Source organism: Ochotona curzoniae, unplaced genomic scaffold, assembly GCF_017591425.1.
Source record: "Ochotona curzoniae isolate NIBS_2020 unplaced genomic scaffold, NIBS_Ocur_1.0 contig_883, whole genome shotgun sequence".
NCBI lineage: Eukaryota > Metazoa > Chordata > Mammalia > Lagomorpha > Ochotonidae > Ochotona > Ochotona curzoniae.
This window is the reverse complement of record NW_024466599.1, coordinates 69114588-69140984: the sequence shown is the minus strand read 5'-3', so window position 1 is coordinate 69140984 and position 26397 is coordinate 69114588. Positions and strand designations below refer to the sequence as shown.

The following is a 26397-nucleotide window of genomic DNA, read 5'->3' as shown; positions in this document are numbered from 1 at the left end:
TGTAAATTTCACAGTCCCTTTACTAAATGTAATCTCTCAAAGTTTAGCTATTCTTTTAAAATGTTTTTAATTAAACTGTCTATGTGAAAGGCAATACAGAGAGAGGAGAGCAGACTCTCATCTACTGGTTAAGCTGGAATACTTAACTGTTGCCAGATTTAAGTCATACTTACAAAAAAAAAAGATTTATTTATTTATTTAAAATATACAGCCTGTGTCTGTAGATGACATGTTTTTAATAAAGAAAAACTCCACAGATCCCCTCATTCTTAGAACTGACACCCATCTGGAAGACCCAGAGGAGGCTCCAGGATCCTGGCTTTGGATCGGCTCAGTTTCTGCCATTGTAGCCACTTGGGGAGTAAACCAGTGTATGGAAGATTTTCCTCTTCATTTCTCCTTCTCTCTGTAAATCTGACTTTCCAATAGAAATAAATAAATATTTTAAAAAAATGTTTCTAAGTTCTCTGAAAATTGCCTAAACTCGGGCCCAGCATGGTAGTCTAATGGCTGAAGTCTTCGCCTTGCATGTGCCAGGATCCCATATGGGCCCTCATTCTAGTCCCGGCAGTCCCGCTTCCCATCCAGCTCCCTGCTTGTGGCCTGGGAAAGCAGTCGAGGATGGCCCAAAGCCTTGGGACCCTGCACCCGCGTGGGAGACCTGGAGGAAGTTCCTCTCTCCTGGCTTCAGATTGGCTTAGCTCTGGCCGATGCAGCTGCTCACTTGGGGAGTGAATCAACAGATGGAAAATCTTCCTCTCTGTCTCTCCTCCTCTTTGTATATCAGACTTTCCAATAAAAATCAATCTTTTAAAAAATTGCCTGAACTTTACTACAAAATCATTCTTACTAAATATCCAATTGAATAAATGATAACATATATAACTGATATCTACTGATAACTACTTAATGCAAAAGAAATGCATTATGTAGGTTGTCATTTCATTTTGAAGAATGCATTGTATTTGTGATGGTCATTATTCCAAAACAGCTGTTCCATAAATAGCACACTGGAACTATATAGTAATGTGTGGTACACAGCTCTGCTGCCCAACAAACTCTCATGTGTTGCTATTTGTGGCTATTTGTTGGAAATCTTTGTCTTGTGTGCTTGAGACTAAGGTTGTTCTACAAAAGAATCCACAATTATACTTTTCTTACAGTCTTTTCACTGGTTAAGACTTTTTTGGAACAGCCGTGAAGCACTGGGATTGCAAACTAAAGGCACTACAAGGGAAAACAGATTAAACAAGTGTCCTCTGAAACTGACACATGACACAGGCAGGTGAAGAAACAAGCAAGAGGTCATATGATTACAGATTCAACATGAGCAATAAAACTCTCACTGTAAAATGGCTAGAGAATCAGACTACCATACAGTGGAACCACGTGGTGAAGTTCAACAATGGAAAAAGTATAGACTATAGCCAATGTGCCTCAAAACAAGGTTCTGGGCACCCACAACCTTTTAAGTGGTGATGCAGATAAACACAACTGGTTAGTTTCCAAATACTCCACTTCCACTGGGGGTGGAAAATGCAGTTGGCCTTTGCTCACTTGAATAACCGAGATGTGTATTATAAATGAATGTATTAATTACAAATTTGAGGAAAGACAACAAAGATCTAACAACATTGTTGGATACTAAAGGAGACATTTGCTTAGCATACCTAAAAATGAAGTAATAAGAAACAATCAGGAAGAAGAAAGTGTAATACTCCAGGACCCATGACTAGTCAAGATGATATCAGATTTGACATGAGAAGTCACAGCAAGGGCAACAGTTGTGTCAAAAGAAGACATATCATGCGAAGTTAGGAACATCTGGTGAAAATTTAATGTAATCCTTTGAGTTATTCTTTTCCACTAAAAATGATTAAGCAAGTTATAAAAGTTGCTTCTTTACACACCATGCAATGTATGAAATGATATTTTATTTGCCTAATGTCCCATTTACAGGACAGCTTATATATGCATGTGAAAGATAATATTCATAGTATCCTGTTTATAGGACAACCTGGATTTTCTTAATGAGAACAAAAGATACACAACCTCTAGATTACGGTTTCCAATGTATTTTAACACACCTGTGTTAATTTTGTTGTGATATTCACAGAACTGAAAACTTAGGACTTAATGGGTTAAAAAATGAACAAGTGTTGATGAAGATACAGAGAAACAAGAAACCTCACAAATTGCTGGTAAGAATGTAAAATGCGCAGCTGCTGTGCAAAACAATTTGAATGTTTCTCAAAAAGTTAAGCACAAAGGGCCCGGCGGTGTGGCCTAGTGGCTTAAGTCCTTGCCTTGAACTACCAGGAACCCATATGGGCGCCGGTTTTAATCCTGGCAGCTCCACTTCCCATCCAGCTCCCTGCTTGTGGCCTGGGAAAGCAGTAGAGGACGGCCCAGAGCCTTGGGAACCTGCACCTGTGTGGGATACCCAGAAGAAGTTCCTGGATGTTCCTGGCTTCAGATCGGCATAGCATCGGCCATTGCGCTCACTTGGGGAGTGAAATCACCAAACGGAAGATCTTCCTCTCTGTCTCTCCTCCTCTCTGTATATCTGACTTTCCAATAAATAAATAAATCTTTTTTTTAAAAAAAAGTTAAGCACAAAATTAAAGTGTGACTAGCAAATCTACTCCTAGGTGTACACAAGAGAAATGAAAACACGTGGCCTAGGGATGGTTTTGTGTTGCAGAGGGTCAAGCTGGAATCTACAACACAGCATCTGTTTCGAGTCCCAGCTGCTCCACTTGCCATCAACTCCCTGCTAATGTGCCTGGGAGAACAGCTCCCTGCCATCCACATGGGAGACCCAGACAGGGTCCCAGGCTCTTGGCTTTGGCCTGATCCAGCACTGGCTGTTGTGTCATTCAGGAGTGAACCAGCAGATGGAAGATTGTTCTGTTTTCTGTCTCTCCCTCTCTTTCTGCCTTTCAAATAAATTAATCTTTCAAAAGAAAACACATGGATCAATGGAGTTTATAATCAGCAGAAAATGGAAACAGTCCAAATGTCCCATCAGTGGGAGAACTGATAAACAAATGATTTTATATATATATATATAATATAAAAATATATAAATATATATAAAATATAAATTGCATATATATATATACACATACAATACACACACACACACATACACATGGTACAACTTGGATGAATTTTAGAAACATTAACCTTTTGTACTAAGTAAAAGCCAGACACAAGAAGTCATACATTAAATGGTGCTTTTTAAATAATACATTCAGAAGACATCAATTTATAGACATCAGACAGACTAGTGAGGGCAGGCACTGAGGTGCTACATGTGAAGCTGCCATTTGTGACACCTTGCCGCCCATGTCAGAGTGCCAGTTAGAATCTCAGTGAATCTGCTACGGATTCAGTCCCCTAATAGGCTCAAATATTGGAGTCTCTGCCACCCACACAGAGACCCATATGGAATTCCTGGCTTCTTCTGCATGGCCCGGTCTGGCTGTTGTAGCCATTTGGGGAGTGATGCACCAATGGATCATGGATTTCATTCCCTACCACTCTGCCTCTCACATAATAAATTGTGAAAAAGAAAAACGACACACTTGTGGTTACCAGGAGCTCGAGGAGGTGAAATGGGAGGCGATTGCTTTCTAGGTTCAAGGTGTTTTTCCAGGGTGATGAAAAAGTTTTGAAACTGGAGATAGACATCGGTTGGCACAGCATTGTGAATATTGTAATTGCAACTGAATTATACACTTTCAAATGATAGGTTTTACGTTAAAAGGGATTCTCCAAAATTGAAACGCGGTACAGAGGGAGGGAAGAGAATGGCTTACCTCTCTTTTTCTTCTTCAGATAACGCTCTCCATACAATTTTATTCAAGCGCCTGTTTAAAACAGCAGCGATTTAGTAACAGTACTTCATGTCAAGGCCAAAGGTCAATCCCCAGGACTCTGAGGGGTGCTGCAGGGGGAGCTCAAACCCAGCACCATCGCAGCTGAGCCCTGTCTCTGTCACTTACTTGGAGAGACTGGACCAGCACGGCTCATTCCCTCAGCATCACTGTAGGAGTCACAAGGATCTGTGGCAGCTCTGTCCAATGCTACAGGGGAGCTCAGCTCTCAGCACTGCCAGATAAAGGCCAGGCAACAAATTGGTCCTCACTGCATGTGTGTGAAGGAGCTTCTAGACACCCACCAGTTTTCTTCCTCAGGAAAACACACCTGTGCCCTCCTTCTGCAGACATCCTTCAGCCGGATTGTCAGAGTGAAAGAGGCTGAGACACACTTGAGAGATCAGGTACCCTGATGGCCCTGTTATCCAGATGAGCTGAGAGAGGCAGACAGGAGCTGTGCCTTGTTCCTCCCTCCCCTTGCCGCCCCCAGCTAGCTGAGCCACCAGCCCTGCTCTGGTGCTGCCAACCCAGGATGCTGGAGCTGGAAGCTCCTACAGGAAGGTACAGCTCCTCTCGCTACACTATTCAGTGATGTCTCTTTCAGAACTCCAGCGCAGCTCAGTTCTACATCACTTCCCACTGAAAGCGGATTTCCTAGAGTTCAGAATACAGAATGCCAGCTCTTGGGGAGGGTTTGAGCTAATAGTCCATGAAAAATAAACTTGCTTTAATAAAACTGAGTGAGAGAACACCACATTGTCCAGGAGGCCTTCTTCCAGCCACTGGAGCCAGCATCAGTGGGCCAGGGTCCTGAGAGCACACTTTGCAGGGAGGTGCTATCCTGTCCTGCAGCTGCCTGTTCTGGGGAGAACAAGGAAAAGGGGTCCAACATGGAGGTAGAGCGCAGATTCAGTCACAATGCTTTGCCCAAGCTCAGCTCTTTCTTTTCCTACTTGCGAGACCTGGACTAGTACCCAGCTAGAGCAACAGTAGCCCCCACTGTCCATGTGGCCATGAGGATTCACTGAGCTGGTGTATGCACAGTTGTGCCACACACAGTTAACTCTTCTATGGGAGATGGGAAACAGACAGGAAAAAGGAAATCAGCCAGATTAGGACTTTGAGACTGGTTGAAAGGATCTGTAGTATCCATTTTTGTGGGACTTCAGTGTGAGTGCAGGAGTATGTACTCTTCTTTTAAAAAGTTACTCAAGGGCCCAGTGAAATAGCCTACTGCCTAAAGTCCTCACATTGCATGTGCCAGGATCCCATATGGGTGCTGGTTCATGTCCCAGTAACTCCACATCCCATCCAGCTCCCAGCATGAGGCCTGGAAAGGAAGTCGAGGATGACCCAAAGCCTTGGAACCTTGCACATGCATGGGAGACCCAGAAGAAGCCCCTGGATCCTGGCTTCGGATTGACTCAGCTCTGGCCATTGTGGCCAGTTGGTGAGTGAATCAGTGGATCTTTCTATTCTCTCTGTATATCTTTCTCGTTCTCTCTGTATATCTGACTTTCCAATTTAAAAAAAAAGTTATAAAAACCCCCCTCTAGCTAAACTGGAAAATGGATGTAGTATAGCAGGAAGGCTGCAGCTTGGGTAAGGGCTTGGGAGTGACATGGGTCTGGGTTCAAATCCCAGGGCCCTGCTTGGTGGCTCTGTGATCCTATGTTGTACATCTCAATGACACTGTTTTCTCATTAGTGAGTCAAGGATAGCATCATGTACTCTTGGCATTGAGAGGATGAAGTGAGATATATGTATAAAATCATCAGGAATACCTCAATGTTTGTTCCCTCCAGGTTCTGAAGAAGGGTAAGACCTAGAAACTTGACAAATTCTGGGTGACTGCAGATACAATTAGCTAAAACATTTCTCTAATTAAAAAAAAATTATTTGAAAGAGAATCGTCCATCTATTGATTCAACGGTCAAGGCTGGGTCAAGATAAGCAAGGAGATTCTTCCAGACCTCCCACATGGGTGACAGGGGCCCAAATACTTGGGATTGACTGGGAGCTAAATAGGAAATGGAGCGCCCAACACTTGAACCGGTGCTCATATGAGATGCCAGCACTGCAGGTGGTGGCACAACATTGACAGCTGCATCTCCAATTTTAATTCAGTTATTTAAATGATATATTTCTAAGAGTCCATTCTTATGGTCTCTGCTATTCCCCTACTTCCCATCTCCCGTCAAAGTACTTCAAAGTGCTCTACTGAGCAAGGAGGTGAACACAGGAAAGCAATTATGTGGGAAGAGGAGAATCCCTGTGGAATGCAGGAAGACCCAGGGCATGGACATAGGGCCCCTAGGAGACTGCTTCAGCCCTTTGACTTGGAGCTTCGGCAACGGTCACCTCTTTGTTGTAGAGGAGCGACATTTGGCTAAGAGCTTGCATTTACCAACTTTCTGTAGCTGTAGTTTTCAGTTCCACTTGCACCAAGAAATGACTCATTTTCAGAGTCACATGTAAACTAATGGCATTCAGAGGCAGTAGCAACCTAAAATGAGGTTTCTGAGCATGATTCCCAAGCAAGAGGACACCATTTCTCTAAAACGAGAGAAATTCACTCTCTCATATTGAGAAACGGGACATGTCACCATGCCCGTGTTCCTGACATTGCTTTTGAGGAAGAATGGGATTCTTGTCCTTTAAATCACTGGGAAAAAGTCAACGTGGTGGTACAAGAAGAGAGTGCCCATTAAACTCCTGATATTTGTGTTTATTTTAGGATCAGTGAATTCAGGCAATGAAACCGGAAAGTAATTCACATTCATTGCTCTTTATATATAATTTGCATACTCCTCACAGCAGTCTTGTGGCATAGGACCTACAACTAAGGAAGCTGAGGCTTATGGTCATCACATACTAGCCAACAGTGAGCATCGGGGCTGAGAATGAAGCCCACAGGCATTGTCTGACCCCAAAAACTGTAGCTTGTGCCCTGCACCAGGCTTCCTCAAACCAGATAATTATAGGACTCGAACACTTCAGTTATTGAAGCAGATTATATTAGAATGGCATTATATTTGCATTTGGAATAACTGAATTTGAACCGTTTCAACAATTAAACTGGAATCATATAAAATATGAATTGAATTCAGATAGCCAAATCTGCAAATATGTATTTCTAACCCAACAGAATCTTCCATCTATTGATTCAATCCCTAAATGGTTACTACAACGGTCAGATACACTTATACACATATACATGCGTGTGTGTACATATATATTTATTTCTATATTATGACATCTTCTAGGAACAGCTGAAGAAGGAAAGTGGTAGGCAAAGCTACTGACCCTGGGATTTGACACCTCATGGAGCAGAGACAGTCCACAAGCCACAGCCCAGGTGCAGAAACCCAAGTGCTCCAAGAGTCAGCTGCAAGGGAAGGCCTTTAGTAGGGGGCCCTTGGTGCTGAGGCAAGGAAGGAGGAGCAACAGCAGTGTAACTGGAAGAAATCAAGGCTGGGAGAAAAGAAAGGTCTGGCTGGAAGTCACAGGCCCATGGGAGAGAACATGGCTTGGGATGGCTCACCTGCCTCGCAGACAAAGACAAAGGACCCATGGAGACAAAGAGAGGCACCAATAAGCCAAGCTAGCTTCAGTTCTGCAGAGTTGGGTTCCAGAGGAGGTGGGGCTGAGGAGGAGCTGGGCGCAAGGCCCGTCACTGGATGTACGGTGTGCTCTCCGTGGGTAGGAGAAAGGCTTTGTGCTTTGTTTCGAATGTGATACTAGACAGACTGCCAAATGACAACAGATCAACAAATCCTGACCTGGGCCACAGCACTCATTTTTACATACTTTATCTTAATTTTTTCCACCCGCAGGGTGGGAAATGTAAATGCCAACTGTACAGCTTCCAGAACAAAGAATGGCCTGGCCTGAAGCAGGTGGGCATGCAGGAAGTTTAATTAAGTGCTGTGTAGCAAGGATTAATTAAGTACGAGATGGCAGAGGTGGGGAAGGGTAGTGACTGGGCCATCTGCCTCCGTGGGGAGAGGTTCCTGTGTCAGCACAGACACGGGGACTATTAAGGAGTATCACTTGCACTGTTGCCAACCTGATCACTACTTTGAACTTGATACCAAAAATAAAATGCTTCAATTATGTAGTCAAAAAGTCACCCCTCAGTATCTGTGAGAGACTGGTTCTAGGATATCCCAAGTCCCTTCTGTAAAGAGGTGTATTATCTGCATAGAACCTAAGCTTATCCTCCTATATACTGCTTTTTTAAAAATTTATTTATGATAGTCAGTTCCATAGGCTTAGGGATTTTCCCTCTTCCCGTCTCAATTCCACTCCCCCGCTGATTTTCCTTATATTATTACAATAGTATATTCCTTGGTACTCTTTGAATCTGCAGAGATTATTTATAACACCTAATACAAGTTAAATGCTGAGTAGGTAGCAGCTGTACTTCATTGTTCAGGGAATAATGGCAACAATAAAATCTGTGCATGACAGCATGGACCTAAATTTTTTTTTTCATCTGGAATTGTTCAAATCCTGGGATGAAAAATCTTCAGATATTGAAGTCAACTGTGTGATATAAATGATCTTCTCACTGCAGGGTTTTGGTTATCACTTTATAGAATGATAGGCGACAAAGAGATCAAATCCTGTCTGCCCAATGGAACATTCTAAGGATCTCATTGAAACATGTGGTGTCTCTAATAGAGTTTGAAAAAGGAAGATGGTTTTTTAAAAACTGCTGAAAATATCTGGGTACATGAACACAGTGCCTGGCACACAGGACGCCCCTGTATTAGCTGCTGGGGCTCATGCTGGCATTGAGGCAATTTTTAAAGAACTGCTTCAGATGAAAAACTGAAGCTTTAATTAAAAAAAAAAAATAAGCCAAACTCAACAAATAAACTTGAGTAGCTAGGTGTGATACTTACTTTTCGTAGGACTTAATTGCCCGTTCCACTTTTTGCTTGTAGAGATTGAACTTGACTCCTTGGGGGTTAATTAACGTCATCTTATTTGTGTCGTTGCACACGTGTGCCAGAGGGAACACCTGCACATCAACATCAAAGGCAAGGAAAGCATCACTTACTGGGTTAACACATGCTTCAAAATGTAGCTACATGGCGGTACAATTGTTCTGCTTGAAAAGTACATACACAATAAATGTAGAAAAGTTAGACAATACAGGAAATCCCAGACAAAAGATAAGAATCTGTTATGTCATTGTTAACCCTTTCTAGCTTTGAAAGCAATACATTTTGATAAAATTGCCATCACCACCACCATCCCCATACACACACACCCTAACACACAATGACAATACCACCAACAAAACAAACACTAAAATGTTATAAAAAATCTCAGTTCAAATGCAGCATTCCCTTAAAAACTGATGCCAAATTGATGAGTGGACAATAAGAAAGAGGATCTGTCACTTCTTTTAAATGATGAGCACGAATGAGTTTCAAAGTTACCTGTACCAAAGTAAACTTATCTTTATTATTATTATTATTATTATTAATTGCAAGTCAGATATACAGAGAAGAGAGAGAGGAAGATCCTCCATCTGATGACTCACTCCCCAAGTGACGACAACAGTCGGTGCTGAGCTGATCCAAAACTAGGAGGCAGCAACTTCTTCCAGGTCCTGCACGTGGGTGCAGGGTTCCAAGGCTTTGGGCCGTCCTCAACTGCTTTCCCAGGCCACAAGCAGGGACCTGGATGGGAAGTGGAGCTGCTGGAATTAGAACCAGTGCCCATATGGGACCCCAGCACGTTCAAGGCGAGGACTTTAGTGGCTAGGCTACTACACCGGGCCCAACTTATCATTTTTTAAAAATACATTTATTTTTACTGGAAAGGCAGATTTACACAGAGAAGGAGAGACAAAAATCTTTCATTAGCTGGATTACTCCCCAAGTGGCTCCACTGGCTGGAGCTAAGCTGATCCAAAGCCAGGAGCCAGGAGATTCTTCTGGGTCTTCCACATGGGTTCAGGGTCCACCCTCTACTGCTCTCCCAGGCCACAAGCAGGGAGCTGGATGGGGAGTGGAGCAGCTGGGAATCAAACTGGTACTCCTATGGGATCCTGGCACATGCAAGGCGAGGTTTTAGCCACTAGACTATCATGCCGGGCCCTAAATTTATCTTTTAATTTCATTTTCCAAGAGCTTTTTGAAATATCTTTTTCATATACTTACTTTATATTGTATTTTGTTTTGAGAATATTTGATTATAGTTAACATCTCTTCGATTGTTTTCCTGATCAAGTCAAAGAAGTTTTACACAAGTCAAAGAAGGTCTTAGTGGTCAAGGATGCCACGTTCTACAGAAATAGCAGAGTACCAGAAAAGCTTATTTCTATACCTGCTGCTTATTCTGTGGTTGGGGGATACTTCTGATCATCTCCCATGTCATTCCAGAGGTTGACGGAACCGATACATGTATGATTAAGTTTGGCAGAATTTCAAAATCTGGTGTCATTCCTTGTTTTACATAGCAACTTTACATAACTGCTCCATGTATCTGTCCAATATTTAGTGGGGATCTTGGGTGAATTGTATTTACTCCATCTTCCTCAGAGTCAGAGCCTCCCATCATTTTTTCTTCCCAATTATACTTTCTCTTAACAGTACCTGTAGTTTTTACTGTTTACTCATTTGCATGTTACCTCTTTCCCAAGCAGATTTTAAGTTTTGTCAGAGAGGGAAAATTGTCTTATTTCTATCATCTACAATAGAACATGGGACAGAGTATGCCCTCGACAAATATTTGTTCATCAATGAATGTATTTATAGTTATAAAGAGATATGTCCCAGATCTTAACATTTAAACAAAAAAGAAGTTAACAGGGAAACAGTAAGCTATACCATCATTATTCCAAAACTGTATGATTCTGACTATAAGGCATATGTAGGCATTTTGAAAATATGCACAACTATTATTTCCCAAAATACTCTTGAGAAATCAATTTCAATCAAGATTATATGGCTTATGTTTTTATAACCACTTTTGCCTGTAAAATCATGTAATCTGTATTGTGTTACTAAAGTGTTTTAAAGATTTATTTATTTTTATTGGAAAGGCAGATTTACAGAAAGAAGGAGAGACAGAGAAAAATCATGTATCTACTGGTTTACTCCCCAAACAGCTGGATCTGGGCTGATCTGAAGCCAGAAGCCAGGAGCTTCTTCCAGCTCTCCCATATGGGTGTAGTGTCCCAAGGCCCTGGGCTGTACTCCACTGCTTTTCCAGGCCATCAGCAGCGAGCTGGATGGCAAGTGGAGCAGCTGGCACACAAACCATCATTCCCCATATGGAATGCTGGTGCTTGTAGGTGAAGGATTAGCCAGTTGAGCCATTTGCACCGGCCCCGGTGTCATTAAAATTTTAGAAAAAAAATCAGAGAAATAAAAACAAAACAAAACAAACGAAAAGGCTATGCTTGGTGAGTAGACTTCTAGACATAAAAGCCTGGGCAGAACCATGGACAAATGAGCAGGGTTGAAGCCTGATAGCTCTGTGTTCAAATATGGCAGGGCAAGAGGAGCCCAACTCCGGGGAAACAAGTGGGACTGGGTGCTCTGGGAAACCTGCTGCTTCTGAAAGTTAGAGGTGGGGGTGGAGGACATAGCAACAGTTTCACCAATAAATGTCAGCAAATAATAAACAAAGGAAAATGATATTAAGCAGAAAAAAATAACAGTTTAGAAATAAGTTTAAATATATTAGTATTTACAAAAATGGTAGTGAACTTAGATAATGGAAAAATACAGTAAGAAGAAAAGAATCAATATAGTTAAGTCTCAAAGAGATAGTATTAGCCAAATACCAAATTTCAGAATGAAGCTTATGCAATACAATTTGTATAAAGTTTCATACCTGCCCCAGCTATAGGCAACTGGATAGGTTGTCCTGTACCTAGGTAAGTGTTACAATGAGAGAGAAAAGAAGCCAGTAACTGATGAACATTCTGAGTTAATGCCAAGTTTGTGTTAAATATTCCAGTATGCTAACACAGTTGCTCTTTGCAACTAACTTTCTTTCTTTCTTTCTTTCTTTCTTTCTTTCTTTCTTTCTTTCTTTCTTTCTTTCTTTCTTTCTTTCTTTCTTTCTTTCTTTCTTTCTTTCTTTCTTTCTTTCCTTTCTTTCTTTCTTTCTTTCTTTCTTTCTTTCTTTCTTTCTTTCTTTCTTTCTTTCTTTCTTTCTTTCTTTCTCTTTCTCTATCTCTCTCTCTTGGGCTACACATTGCCTGGGAAAGGGGGTATGAGGATGTACTGGAGTGGGAGCAGCTGAGAGCATGTTTGACAAGGAAGGAATGACTTCTGGGATCTCCCACACAGACCAGACCAGACACTGCACTCGCAGGTAGGTGAGGGAGCTGAGTCAGAGTTGATTTAGAGAGGGTAAATCGGAGAGAATGTCTGGACCAAGGCACCTGCCCATGAGGGAGACACAGGCTAGGCTCAATAGCCTGCCACCCCATGGCACATGCAAAAGCTGGGGCTACAGGGCATTCCTGGCTGGGCTAGGCTGCAGTACCTACCCGCGAGTGTCAGAGCACGGGATGGATTACATTAGGCTGGGACAAAGCACCCAGCAGAATGTGAGATTACTGGATCTGGATGCTGATTCTGTAGGGAGATTGTGGGCTCAGCTCTGTAGAACTGCAGCACCTACTGATTTAAGCAGAGAGCTGAATCCAGTGACAGGTTGAGCCAGTTTGGGCCACAGAACTCACCTGACAGGAACCCAACTGACACTTGAGGGAGTGTCAGGAGGCCAGGTTGCAGCACTTAGGCATAGGCAAGGGCAGTGGCTAAGATAAAATTATGCTGAGCAGGGCCACTGACCCTGCTGGCATGCATGAGATCTGGCACTGGAAACAGGCATGGTAGGAAAATTTGAGAAACTCCCTGCTAGGCCACAGTTTCTTCTGGGAAGTATAAGAGCTGAAGTTGGGGGCAGGCTAGGCCAAGTACAGCCAGGCCTTATCACATACTGACATACACAAGAGTCAGAACAGCATGTAGGCTGCACCCAGCTGGGCTAAGCTATAACACCTGCCAGCAAGAACTGAGACTGTGGTGGGCTGTGCTAGACTGGGTTGAAACACCTACCAGCACATGCAAGAACCAGGACTAGGAATAAGCCTGGTGGAGGAAATCTGGGAACTCCATTGCTGGGCTGCAGCTCTCACTGGTGAGGCAAGAGCTGGCACTGTGTGCGGACCAGGGTGGGCAAGACTGCAGCAACCCTCAGCATGCATGTGAGCTGTGTCTGGGGAAGGGCCAGACTGGACTAGGCTCCAGCACTCACTGGAGGTTTAGAGACAGAATGGGTATAGGACAGGCTAAGTTAGGCCACAGTACCTGCTGGTGCCAGGACTGAGGGCTGGCCACATCAGTTTTGGCAGCAGCACTTGCTGACACACGAGATCCCTTGCTGGGATCAGGCCTGAGAAGAGAACATGGGAAACTCCCCTGGTAAGCACAGCTCCTGCAGATGAGCACGACAGCTTGGGTTCGGAAAAGGCTAGATCATGATTGGGCAGCAGCATCTGTTGGCATACCTGTGTGCTGGGACTGGGAGAGGGCCAGGCAGGGTCAGTCCACAGCAGACATTGGCATGAGTGAAGGCCAGGACAGGTTGCAGGCCAGGCTGGATAGGACCACAACACCCACCAGTTCACATGAGGGCTGGTGATGGGCCAGATTAGGCTGGGCTGCTGTTCTTGCTAGTGAGAGCTGGGACTAAGGGGGTAGACTTGGCTGAGCCAGGTTGTAGCACTGCCTGGTGAACGCCAAGACTATGGGCAAGTCATCTCAGACTGGACTGCATCACTTGCTGGCACATATAAGACCCATGGCTAGGAGTAGGAATGATAAGTGAACCTCAGGCTAGGCCTCAGCATCAGCTGGCAAGTGTCAGGACTGGGTACGAGTCATGTCAGGCTGGACCACAGTAGTCCCTGGCAGGTGCAAGATCTGGGGCTGGGAATATGCCTGGCAGGGGAACTGGGGCACTCCTTTGTAGGCTATAGCTATCACTGGTGAGCACAAGAACTAGAGTTGAGAAGGGCCAGGCTGGACAAGGCAGTGGCACCTGTTGGCATATGTGAGGGTCTGGTCTGGGGGCTGGCCGGGCTGAGCCAAGCTATAACTCCCATGGGTGTGCATGAGAGTCAGCTAGAACATGAATGGGCTGGGTTAGACTGTAGCAGAGGCTGACATGCACAAACCCAGGGCCTGGGGTGGGCCTGGCAGGGGTTATTGTGTGTTGCTCTGGCTAAGCCACAGGATCCACTGGTATGTATGAGGACCAACTTGTGGAGGGCTGGCTGGGCTGGGCAGCAGCATCCTTCAGTTCATGTGAAATATAGGACTGGGGTGGAACTGACCAGACAGTGTATCCACCGATACGTGCACTGGTTGGTGCAGGTGAGAGACCGGACATAAGAATCAAATCTGAGACTACTCTGGGTGAAGTTTCCTGGGGGACTCCCTAATTAGTTTGCTGGACATAGACCCTGGCCACAGGCAAAATCACAGGATGTGGCTTGACCTTGGAGTGCATGTGTTGGGACTGGGCCTCCTTTAATTGCTGATGCCTGTGTGGTGGACAGCATGTCCAGGTGCACACAGGAAACAGCCAGCTCTTCTGACAGCAGAAAATGTCAACTGCCTCATCAGAGGATGGAAGGCAGAACAGGATGGACAATTCTCCTGGCCAAGCTTTGAGCATGTTCCTGGGTCTACAGATGCACTAAGGTGGACTTTGCCAGCCAGCAGACCTTGGATTTTCTCAACCATGATGCAATGAAGCAGACGACATCTCAGAACTATCGAAACCACTCAAGTAACACCTTCGGAATAATCTTCCCCATATCAGGGTCTCTAAGAAGTCATCAAAGGACCGTCCCCTATTCTCAGTGGCTGATGCAGTTTAACACCAAGAAGCACCCCTCACCCCGTCTCCCCTGCAGACACAGGAGAAAAAAGAAACAAACATTTTTGCCACCCTCCTTACTCCGTACCTGAACCTCTCTGCCCTAATCAGAGGCCCAAGTGGACATGCATCCTCTCAACTATGTAAACAATGTTAAAAAGACAATTTAAAAAAATGAAAGTTTTAAACCTGCAGACCAATGTTTCAGTACTTTTTAATTAGCACGCACATGGAAACTCAGGCCAGTGTTTGCCTCTGAGAAGAAGAGAGATGAAAGGAACCAAAACGAGCAGCTCACAGGGCCTCAGCTTTATCAGTGAGCTTGTCTTTATTTCTAAATTATCGTGGGTGGGTGTTCAACTTGGCAGTCAAGGTGCCAGCCAGGTAAAACAAACTTATCCCATGCTGGTTTGCCTGGGTTTGAGTCCCTGCCCTCTACTCCTGACTCCAGCTTCTGCTGATGGGCACCCTGGGAGGCAGCAGGTGATGGTTTAAGTAGTTAGGACTCTCAACCTTTGACTTAGCCCTATTGCTGTGGGCACCTGGGGAGTGAAGTAAACCTGCTCTCTCTCTCATCTCTCAAGAATTGTAAAATATCAGACACATAACAATATTAGACTTAAAACTTTCGACAGTGGTTACCTATAAATGCTAAGATTTCAGGATGAGTGAAGTGAACAGGAAGGACTTAAAAAAAAAAAAAGATTTGGGGCCCGGCGCGGTGGCGCCAGTGGTTAAGTCCTCACCTTGCACGCCCGGGATCCCATATGGGCGCCGGTTCTATCCCGGCAGCCCTGCTTCCCTTCCAGCTCCCTGCCTGTGGCCCAGGAAAGCAGTGGAGGATGGCCCAAAGCTTTGGGACCCTGCACCCGCGTGGGAGACCCCGGAAGAGGTTCCTGGCTTCGGACCGGCATAGCATCGGCCATTGCGCTCACTTGGGGAGTGAATCATCGGACGGAAGATCTTCCTCTCTGTCTCTCCTCTCTGTATATCTGCCTTTCCAATAAAAAAAAAATAATAAAAATAAATCTTTAAAAAAAAAAGATTTGTTTATTCATTTCAAAGGCAGTTACAGAGACAGAAGGAGAGGCAGAGAGAGAGAGAAAGAGAAAGAGAGAATCTTCCATCTGATGGTTCACACACCAAATGGCCACAACAGCCAAGGCTGGGCCTGGCCAAAGCCAGGAGCCATGAGCTTCATCTAAGTCTCACAAAGGTGCAGGGGCCCAGACACTGGGGCCATTTTCTGCTGCTTTCTAAGGCACAGAAGCAGAGAGCTGGATCAGACATGGAGCAGCCAGTAATTGAACTGGGATGCCACAGGTGCCAGCTTACCTCAGTGCACTACAGCACCAACCCTGAGACTTCCCCACAGATTCAATTTCATTTTGCTGTTGTTAAAAAAATTACATTAATTAATTTTGAATTAATTTCATGATCAAATCATCAAAGTAGGAGGTGAAAACTGAAATGAGATTAAAAGCCCCAATACATGCCTTCTAAAAATCCTTGTCAGGTCCAACACAATAGCCTAGTAGATAAATCTTTGCCTTGCAACTGCCAGGATCCCATATGGCTGCTGGTTCTAATCCCAGCTGCCCCACTTCCCATCCAGATCCATGGTTGTGGCCTAGGAAAGCAGTAAAGGAAGGCCCAAAGCCTTGGGACTCTGCATCCACTTGGGAGACCAGGAAGAAGCTCCTGGTTCCTGGCTTTGGATCAGCTCAGCTCTGGCCATTGAGGCTACTTGGGTAATTAACCAGAGGAAGAAATACCTTTCTCTGCATGCCCTTCTCTGTGTATATCTTTTCCAATAAAAATAAATAAATCTTAAAAAAAAATCCTTGTCAAAAGCAAGGAACCAAAACTGTATGTTAAAGTGTGGGATGCAGACTTTGAAAACTAAATGAAGACTTGGAGGTTGGGAAGGGGGAGGACTTACTTAACTCTCAAAACACAAAAGCATGACATATAAACTTTCAGAGACAAAATAAATCAGTCTCAACAAATTAAAAAAAAATCCTTAAAGTTTTCTCTCACCCAAAGTACCCCTGTAGAAGTCTGTAGAAAGCTCTCCGATTTTATCAACTCATGCATCAGCTGCAAATCAATACCATTAGATATTTAACATTACAGCGTTTCCCCCATGGGTCAGCTTAACTTGACTTAATGTCCTTAAAGAAAATCCATCGTTGCATGTTCTACTTCCCTCTTTTGTGGATTTAGATCTCATGCTTGGGGAGGCCATCGTGTCCTTCAGTGTGGCAGTAGTTCAAATCTGGATTGTGGGCACCCACTCTCATTCCTTTCTGCGTACAAGTTTAGGAAAAGACAAAGTCATACTCCACACCCTGAGTTTGCGGTCTTAATTTTATAATATGGTGGTCACATAGCTGTCACCTGGAGACCATCTTTGTGATGTCCACCTCATTGTGACGATGAGATCAGTAGGCACGTTCTCATGGGGACTTGAGGGATCAAAATCATGCTTGCTTAGCTTCTGTAAGAAAGCCAGAGGAGGAGCTTTCTGTTTCTTGGGAGAATAAAATCATCCAATCTCCACAGCTTTAAAAATGGCTTGGTTATCATTTTCAGAATGTACATGAAGCAGAACTGGCTAATGAGGGAAATTTCTGGATCATATTGGATAACAGAAAGTAGCCTCAAGGTATTGCCTACTTCAATTCTGTTGAGGTCAACCTAGAAGCCTTGACAAAATTGATACTAATAATAAAGCTTTGTGAGGAGATTTTTACTATGAGTGAGGGACAGAAAGTGAGGGCAAGAGAGGAGGAAGGGAAGGAGGGAGGCAGAGATAAAAAGGGGGGAGGGGAACAGTCTCTAACAATAAAGGCAGAATAAATTCCTAACATGTCTTTTGGGATGAATTCCATAAGAATTTGTACCCACTATTAGATGAAATACTCCATAGACATCCAAGGACAGGTTTATCAGGGGTGCGCACTGGCCCATAGTTAAGTAGCCCCCTGGGATATTTTCATCCCATACCATAGTGTCTGAGCCCTGGCTCTGTCCCCAGATCACATCTTCTTACTCATAGCCTACAGGAGGCAGTGGTGATGGCTCAAACAATTGGATACCTGCCATACGTGAAGGAGACTTGGACTGAGTTTCCAGTTTCCAGTTTTAGCCTGAACCAGCCTAGGCTGTCACAGGCACTTGGGGAATGAAATCAGCAGATGTAGGAACTCTTTCTTTCTCTCATAAATTATTATTATTATTATTACTACTAATAATAAAAGATAAGAATCATGGGGTAAAGGTCCAACAGTTAAGATGTCACGTGGGACACCTGCATCCTATATGGAAGTGCTTGGGTTTGACTTCAGGTTCCACTTCTGATGCCAGCTATCCATTAATGTGTGCTCTAGGAGGCCACAGGGATAGCTCAATTACTTGGGCCTCTGCCACCCATGCAGGAGAGCTGGATTAAGCTCTAAGTGCTTGGCTTAAAGCGGATGCATTCCAACTCTTGCCAACATTTGGGGAGTGAATTAGCAGATGAAAGACCTTCATTATTTTTTAAAAGATGTTAAAAAATATTTTATTAGAAAGACAGATATATAGAGAAAAGGAGAGACAGAGAGAAAGACCTTCTATCCACTGGTTCACTACCCAAATGCCAGCAATGGCTGGGGCAGAGCCATATTGGACCTGGAATTCCATCTGGGTCTCCCACAGAGGTAGCAGAGGCTCAAGTAATTGGGCCATCTTCTGCTGCTTTTCTAAGGCGTATTAGCAGGGAGCTGAATCAGAAGTGGAAGAGTGGGTACTTGAACCAGCACTTACATGGAATGACAGCTATTACAGGCAGCAGTTAACTTGCTGTGCCACAATACCAGGCCAGATGTCTCTTTCTTAAATGAAGGTTTTCAGAAAACAATTTGAAAGCAGGAAAATAATAGGTTTGTCAATAATGATAACAATGTTTGTTCTTTTTCTCCGCCATGCAGTAGGCACTTAACTTGCTTTCTCATTCTCATTTATCTTGATATACAACAAACATATTTCATTGTGGTTTATTATACCGCATTCCTCTCCACCAAAATATGTATGTAGTCCTTCTTTAAAATACTAGCTGCCAGTACAATACATAACAAAATGACCATTTATTGAATACATGAGAGATTAACTGTGTATATTAAAATAATGGCTGAGGCTGCAAAATCATTTTAAAGTCATCTTATATAATTAAGTCCAGATTGCACAAAATTTGAATTCTGCTAACCACAGCATGAAATGAAGTGTAATTCCGCTATTTTACAGAGGTGCTTGCTAAAATATTAGTAATGATTTTTCAAATAAAACTATTATGAGCAATAAAGGCTCAAAATAAAAATGTAAAGGCAAAGGGTTTTTGCAGTTATCTTGCTTTTTGCTCTTCTTGTTCTAACTGATAGCAAAATGATCTAGGAAAATGAACACTCTTAAAATTTCAACTAAGCTGCCCAATATCAGGAAGAATAGTGAAATAAGTTGTAACAAGGCAAATATTCACCCCAAAATGATCATTATAAGAAAAATGGTGACTGCCAAAAAAAAGCATTAAATGAAGGAAGTACAACATACAAACTGTATACACAGCCTTAATTGTTCAAGGAGAACAGGGAGAATTCTACCTGACAACATTCCAGCTGTGTTTAAAAGTAAGCCCAAAACATTTGAAATTGAGAAAATAGCATGAGACATGTGATTACATGCTTATTGTTCAACAAATGCCAAGTGAATTTGACCAGCTTTACTATTGTTCAATTAAATAAGTTCTTCCTATAAATATGCCTGGGTTTACCAGCAGTCTGACTAAGGCAAGGTTCTGAGTAGATTGTGTGGCTAGAATACAAAAGCTGTGCCAACTCTTCATGGAGGAATCTTGGAGTACAGATGGTGGCAGGGACCCAAATATTGGAATGACCACCTGCTCCCTCCAAGGGTATTGCATTAGCAAGAAGCTAGAGTAAGAGTAAAGTCAGGACTCAAATCCAGGCACTCTGTATTTGGGATGCAGGGGTCTCAAGCAATGTCTTAAACACTGTAGAAAATGCCCACCCTTGCCTTGGAATTTCCCTTACCACCTTCCCAACTTCCTTTCCCCTGCCCACTGACTTCCCCTATATTATTACTATAGTATAGTTCTTCATAAACAGTTATATGAATCATTTCAGGCATGAACAAAGGCAAAGAGTTCAGCATCCTATTGTCACAGTTTTATCCTACTGTAACAGTTTCATTGGGAGTCCATCTTTGACCTGAAGTAGAGATAGATACTGCATTGTATCCTCACATCTGGATATGATAGTCTCCATTACACAGTTACTATACTCTCCTTAAATGAAAAGCCACAATACAAAATCAATAACAGGAAGAAAAATAGAAATTTACAACATCATGAAGTTAAATAACATGCTACTGGATATGACAGTCTCCATTACGCAGTTACTGTATGAAATGTCACAAAACGAAAAGCCACAAAACAGAATCAACAACAAGAAGCAGAAATTAAAAATGCCATGAAGTTAAATAACATGCTACTGCGTGACTAATGTGTCATTGAAGAAATGAAAAAGAAAATCAAGAACCTTCTTGAAGAAAATGATGCTACGGTATGTATGATCTATGAGTCAGTGAAGAATTTAATGAGGAAGAAGATGTTTTGAAGAGATTAAACTGAAAAAAAAAAAGAAAAGGAAAACCAACTCCTCCATGAGATCGTTTTTGCTGATCTTTGATGGTGAGATGCGTCTTCTGTAGGCCACAAACACATGGGTTTTGTTTTTTAAATCCAGCCTGCTAATTATGACATTTGATTGATGAGTCTAAGCCATTTACATTCAGGGTTAATATGAATGGGTGGTAATTTGGTTCTGTCATTTTAGCAATGTGTTGTTAAATGATTTAGTCTTCTGTTGTTGGTTTACTGAGATGTTCTTCACATTTGCCTTTGGTTTGGGTGGACGCTATTCCTTCTCTCTGTCAAGAGAACATCTTTAAGTATCCTTTGCAGGGCAGGTTTGGAAGAGCCATATTCTTTTCACTTTTCTTTACTGTGGAAGAATTTTTATTTCATTTTCAAAGACAAAGGAAAGCTTTGCTGGGTACGTTACCTTGGGCCATTTTTTTTTTTCTTTTGGCCTGACAATTTTTGCTTTTAGAATCTGGAATATGTTGCTCCATTCTCTTCTGGCCTGTAAAGTTTCCTGTGAAAGGTCTCCTGTGAGTTTAATTGGCTTTCCTTTGTATGTCAATTGATTTTTTTTCACGTGTGTACATTGAAGGATTTTTTTTTCTTATGTTAAACTGAAGAGAGCTTGATTATCATGTGTTGTGGTGAAGATCGCTTTTGGTCAACCCTGTTGGGAGTCCTGTGCTCCTCCTGGATGTTGTTTCCCAATTCTTTCTCTAGATTATTTTTCCCTTATTATTTCATTAAATACATTTGTAAACCCAGCTTTTCTTTCTGCACCTTCTGAGACTCCCATAAATCTTACATTTGACGGGCAGTTCTTTGGGTTTACCTCCTGAGATTTCAGTGAACACCCCTTCCCAGCTTGTTGCTCTTCGAGTTCTGGCTGCTGGTGGAGTTCAGATTGTCACTTGCTGAATGCCACTGGAAAACAGGTCACTGCAACATCACACCATTGTCTCCCCTGCTTTCCTGTGTCTGTCAGTCTCTAGGTGCCCCTCTGCTATCGTTCTATCCTCTCCCATTTCCTGGAATGTGCCCTCTCTGCTTCACACTGGCTAATGTTTTTCTGCCTGTTTAAACATGTCCTTACCCTATTCCACCATCATGATTCTGCTAGTGAACATTTTAATTGGTATAGTAATGATGTTCATGCTATGACAGGTAGTTGAGTAAAAATGTAGTAACAAAACAGTATGTTTAAGTCTGGCTTCATTCTAGTAAAAATAAAAACAAAGAGCAATTGATACACCTGCATATGCAGTGGATAGAATCTGGCCAGTTAACCAGCAAGTAATTCACATGCAGTGGAATTACAACTCTATTACTTATGCTATTGTATGCATTCCCTCTCTCTATGCATTCTAATCACTCTATGCATTCAATACATAAAGAGCCGTTGTAGTAACTGTCATTAAAACATTTTAATTAGAAAGGTTTTTTTTTCCTCTCAAGTTGTAGTTTGTTCAGCAGCAGCCTGTCATGATTTTAGCAGCAGCCCTAACTCAGCATACCTAACATCCCTTGCTGGCTAGGTGATGCGGAGAACCTCAGAGGCTGCTAAAAATTGCAGATGAGCCACACTGATGCTCTCAAGTGCTTTTCTCAGAACCTGCCAGGTCAGGAAGTGTTATTACGTCCTAGATGAGGAGTTCTTTAGGCCCTTCGGGAGAAAATGACAGAGGTGGAGTGCAAATCCACACAGATAAGTGCAGAACTCAGAATAGGACAAAGTTGGAGGCCTTGATGAGACGCTATGAAGACATTATGATAATGATGTGGAGATGGGTGATGATATAGACTCTCCAATGATGAAGACTAATGTTCCCAAATTGTTTCCTTTTTTTTTTTTCTTCCAAAGCAGTGGTCAACAAAGAGCTGTGAAGTTTAGGTTCATCAAATAGCTAAAAGCAGCTTCATTCTGCATAGGACATGGTGATGAATTCATCTTTTTGAAAGAGCTCAGATAAAATTATCTGGCCCATTTCTCATCTTGTAATGAAGAGTTGCTAGGGCAACCTCTCTTGCTCAGTGCTTCATTTCCAAGGTGATGGATCTGATGCTGACCCAGGGGACACTGGAAACCAAAACAGCACTTTGGTCCAGAAGAAGAAAGAACCCATACATAAGTCATGAATGAAACAAAAGATGGGGACAAAAGCCAACACTGCTTTACAATTCCACCCAGGCAGATGTGGCACACAACACAAGATCAAGAATCCATTAAAATTCTCGGCCAAGTGGGTTAAGGGGCAAGCAGGTTTCCAGCTCCATTCTACTTTTTGTTTACTTTTTCCTAAGATGTCAGGCCCAGATCTAAAAAAGGAAAAGCTATCCATCTCACGAAGTGCGAAATGTTTCAGGTTACTGTTTGGCTATTCTTTACATTTATAGCCAAGACTCTCTTCCAGTTGGCAAAAATGTTGGGGAATAAAATATACAAATGTGAGACACTTGAAATTGATTCCCTTAGTTATTGTGAAATATACAATACATTATTTATGACTATAGTTGCCCTGCTGTGCAATACATCTCCATGCCTATTTCTCCTGTCCAAAACTTCACACTGCTTGATGAACGTCTCCCCATTCTGTTTCTTTCCCTCCCCCTTGCCCCAGCCTCTGTAGCCATTATTCTACTCTCTACTTTGATGAATTCAACTTGTAAGACTTCACACAGAGTGATACCATGTGATCTCACCATTAAAAAAAAAGGTAAGCCAGATGAGGGTTCTGTTAGTTTAGTTTAAGCATACCACATTGTATGCAGATCAGGACACTTCTAAAAGTTCGCAGAAGTAGAATGAAAAGATAATTTTGGTGCCAGAAAGTTTTGAAATCCATGTATTTTTTTTTCTTTTTGGTAATACACATTTACTAGGAAGCTTTTCAAGTGCCCTCAGGAATGTATAAATAGCATCATACCTCATAAATTGGTATAATTATGATTTGTTTATCAAAGATAAAATAATGAGGGTTGGCATTGTGGTGTAGCACATTAAGCTGCCAGCCACGAAGTCAGCATCCCACATGGGCACAGGTTCATGTCCCAGCTGCTCCATTTCCAATCCAGCTCCCTGCTAGCATGTCTGGGAAAGGCAGTGGATGGCTCACTGTGCGCCAAGTGCTTGGGCCACTGGGTCCTGGTTTCTGCACAATCCAGACCCATCCATTGAGGTTATTTGGAGAGTAAACCAACAGATTGAAGATCCTGCATCTCTGTCTCTCTCTAACTCTACCTTTAAAACAAACCTTTAAAAAAAAAACGTTTTAAAAGATGCTATGTGAACTGAAAATGCACTTGGAATTTGTTGCAGTATATTTCTCTTGTCATCATGATTCTTGCTCTTACTGTTACTAAAGGAGGGTGAGCAGGCTGGGCATAGCACTGCTCAGCTGGCAGTTCGTGATGAGCATTTACAACACCACAAAGGCACCAAAACACAAGTGCCCGTGGAGAGCAACTGAGAAATGTTCCTTCCTGTCCCATCGCTTCGCTTTCTAAGAGCAGAGACCAGATTGTTCTGAAGAACAAGACCCCCTCCCTTTTAAAAAATAGAATCTAAACTGAATTCCATAGAATAGCTAACACTCACATCCTTTAGTCCTGCAGACGTAGGTATATGGATGACCTGAGATATTGCCACTGAGACCTTGCCTCCTGACAGTCCACCCAGCTTATGCCTTGCCAGGTAATCTCCATACAGCAGCCAAAGCTCAAAACTCCTTAACAAAAGTTGTTTCAACTTTAACACCTTCCTCGGGTCATACTGTACTTCCCTTCCCCAACAAACTCTGCACAACCCTCAGGCCTCCTCACAACTCCCCCACTGCCTGGGCCCTCTTCCCACCACTTCACCTTCCAAGTGCCTCCTCTGGTCCTAGGCCAGACTTTCAGCATTACTTGTGAAGGTAAGTTTTCTCAGACAACTGAAACGGGGCTTCTCCTTCATTGCCTTCACCTGGTGCTTACCACTTGGCACTTTTCTTTTTAAGATTTGTTTATTTGAAAGGCAGAGTTACAGAAGGAGAGATCTAGAGGAGATTGAGGGGTGGTGAAGGGGGATAGGACAGGGGAACAAGAGATCTTCCATCCACTGCTTTACTCCCCAAGCCAGGAGCTTCCTTTAGCATTCCCATGTGGGTGCAGTTCTCAACTTGGGCCAGCCTCCAGTGCTTTCCCAAGCACATTAGGAGGGCTCTGGATTGGAAGAGGTACAGCTGGGAGTCAAACCAGCAACCAGTTGGGGTGCCGACACTGCAGAAATCCATTATACCACAACTACTGATCCCATCCACCTGGCAAGTTTAATTCAAGTTTCTTGTTTCTATTGCTGTTTCCTTCAGGAGACTAAGTTGTGCCTGGGCAGGGAGGTTGGCTGTACTGTTTGGCACTGTGTCTGGAGCCCAGGACAGATTCTTGGTAGTCATGTGATATCTGTTGAATACAATGAGAGGCAATGACTACCGAGTGCCTGCTAAGTACTGTCTAACATGTGTGTGACTTTCTCACTCCTAACAAACTCAGAGTAGTTACATTACTACGATTAGAGTGCAGGTATCTTGCATATATCTCAGAGATGATGTCCCAATGCTGGACCGAGTCACTAAGCTGACCACTTCAGCACATGCTACTTTTATGGTTTTCAAAACACATTTACACTCAGAACAAACGATTATCAACAAGTGTCATCTAGAGTACATTTTAGGAAAAGGGGGCCCAGCGCTGTGGCCTAGTGGCTAAAGTCCTCACCTTGAATGCGCCAGGATCCCATATGGGAGCTGGTTCTAATCCTGGCAGCTCCACTTCCCATCCAGCTCCCTGCTTGTGGCCTGGGAAAGCAGTTGGATGGCCCAAAGCTTTGGGACCCTGCACCCGTGTGGGAGACCTGGAAGAAGTTCCTGGGTCCTGGCTTCGGATCAGCATAGCATCAGCCGTTGCGCTCACTTGGGGAGTGAATCATCGGACGGAAGATCTTCCTCTCTGTCTCTCCTACTCTCTGTATATCTGACTTTCCAATAAATAAATAAGTAAATCTTAAAAAAAAAGGAAAAGGTTTTTCTTGTATATTGTCTATGAGAACAAACTAGTAGAAATATGAAAGTGTATTCATGAGAGGATTTGAATGTGTCTCTCAAAATTCAAAATCCTGCCACCCACATGGAACTGAGTTCCTGCCTTTTGACTGTGGCCTGGCCCACTGCTGGCAGCTGTGGCATTGGGAGATGAATCAATCGATGGGCGTGCATACTGAGAAGGCATTTGTATATTATTTATCACACAAAAATAAAACAATGAATTGAGTTCTCTTTATATGTATGCCATGTTATTATTTGCTTTTTGGTCAGTTTCTCTTAATTTTGCCCCACAGTATAGCTCTGATGTATGTTCAGAGTTAAAATGACCATAATTTTTAAAAATACGTCTATAAATAAAAAATAATCATTTCCAAGAGTCTCATTATTCAGCCAAACTGTTAGCATTTTAGTGAAAGAAAAAGGGAGAGAGGGGAGAGGGCTATGCTCATGCCAGACATTAGTGTAACCAAGTCGTTAACATCATCATATCAATGCAGTCTTAAGCTCTCTTTAGCTTAATACTGAGGGTTTTTCCCCATAAAACTACTTATTCTTCAGAAACATGATCACTAACAAATGCAAAACATTCTGTGACATGAATGTATTCTAGATATTTGTTTTCAATTCTTCACTGTTAGGTATAAAGCAATAATATTTTTTTTCTATCTATATATTTGTCAGTATCAGTATTATTTCCTTACACAGATTACTAGGGACATACGGATTTGCTGAGTATGTATGTTATAAGCTCTTATGGCCTCTGAATATATTGTGTCATTTTATACATCTGCTAGCAGGATCTAAACGT

General features: G+C 42.8%; 1 protein-coding gene across 1 annotated transcript in view; it reads right to left on the bottom strand.

Annotated features, from left to right (window-relative positions):
* The window catches only part of VWA3B (von Willebrand factor A domain containing 3B), a 231064-nt gene that overhangs the window by 46655 nt on the left and 158012 nt on the right, over positions 1-26397 (bottom strand). The window contains exons 20-21 of the mRNA XM_040994133.1: positions 8795-8913; positions 3825-3875 (exon numbers count right to left, since the gene is read on the bottom strand). Of these exons, the coding sequence (XP_040850067.1) occupies positions 3825-3875; positions 8795-8913 (170 nt within the window). The remainder of the gene's footprint in view (positions 1-3824; positions 3876-8794; positions 8914-26397) is intronic.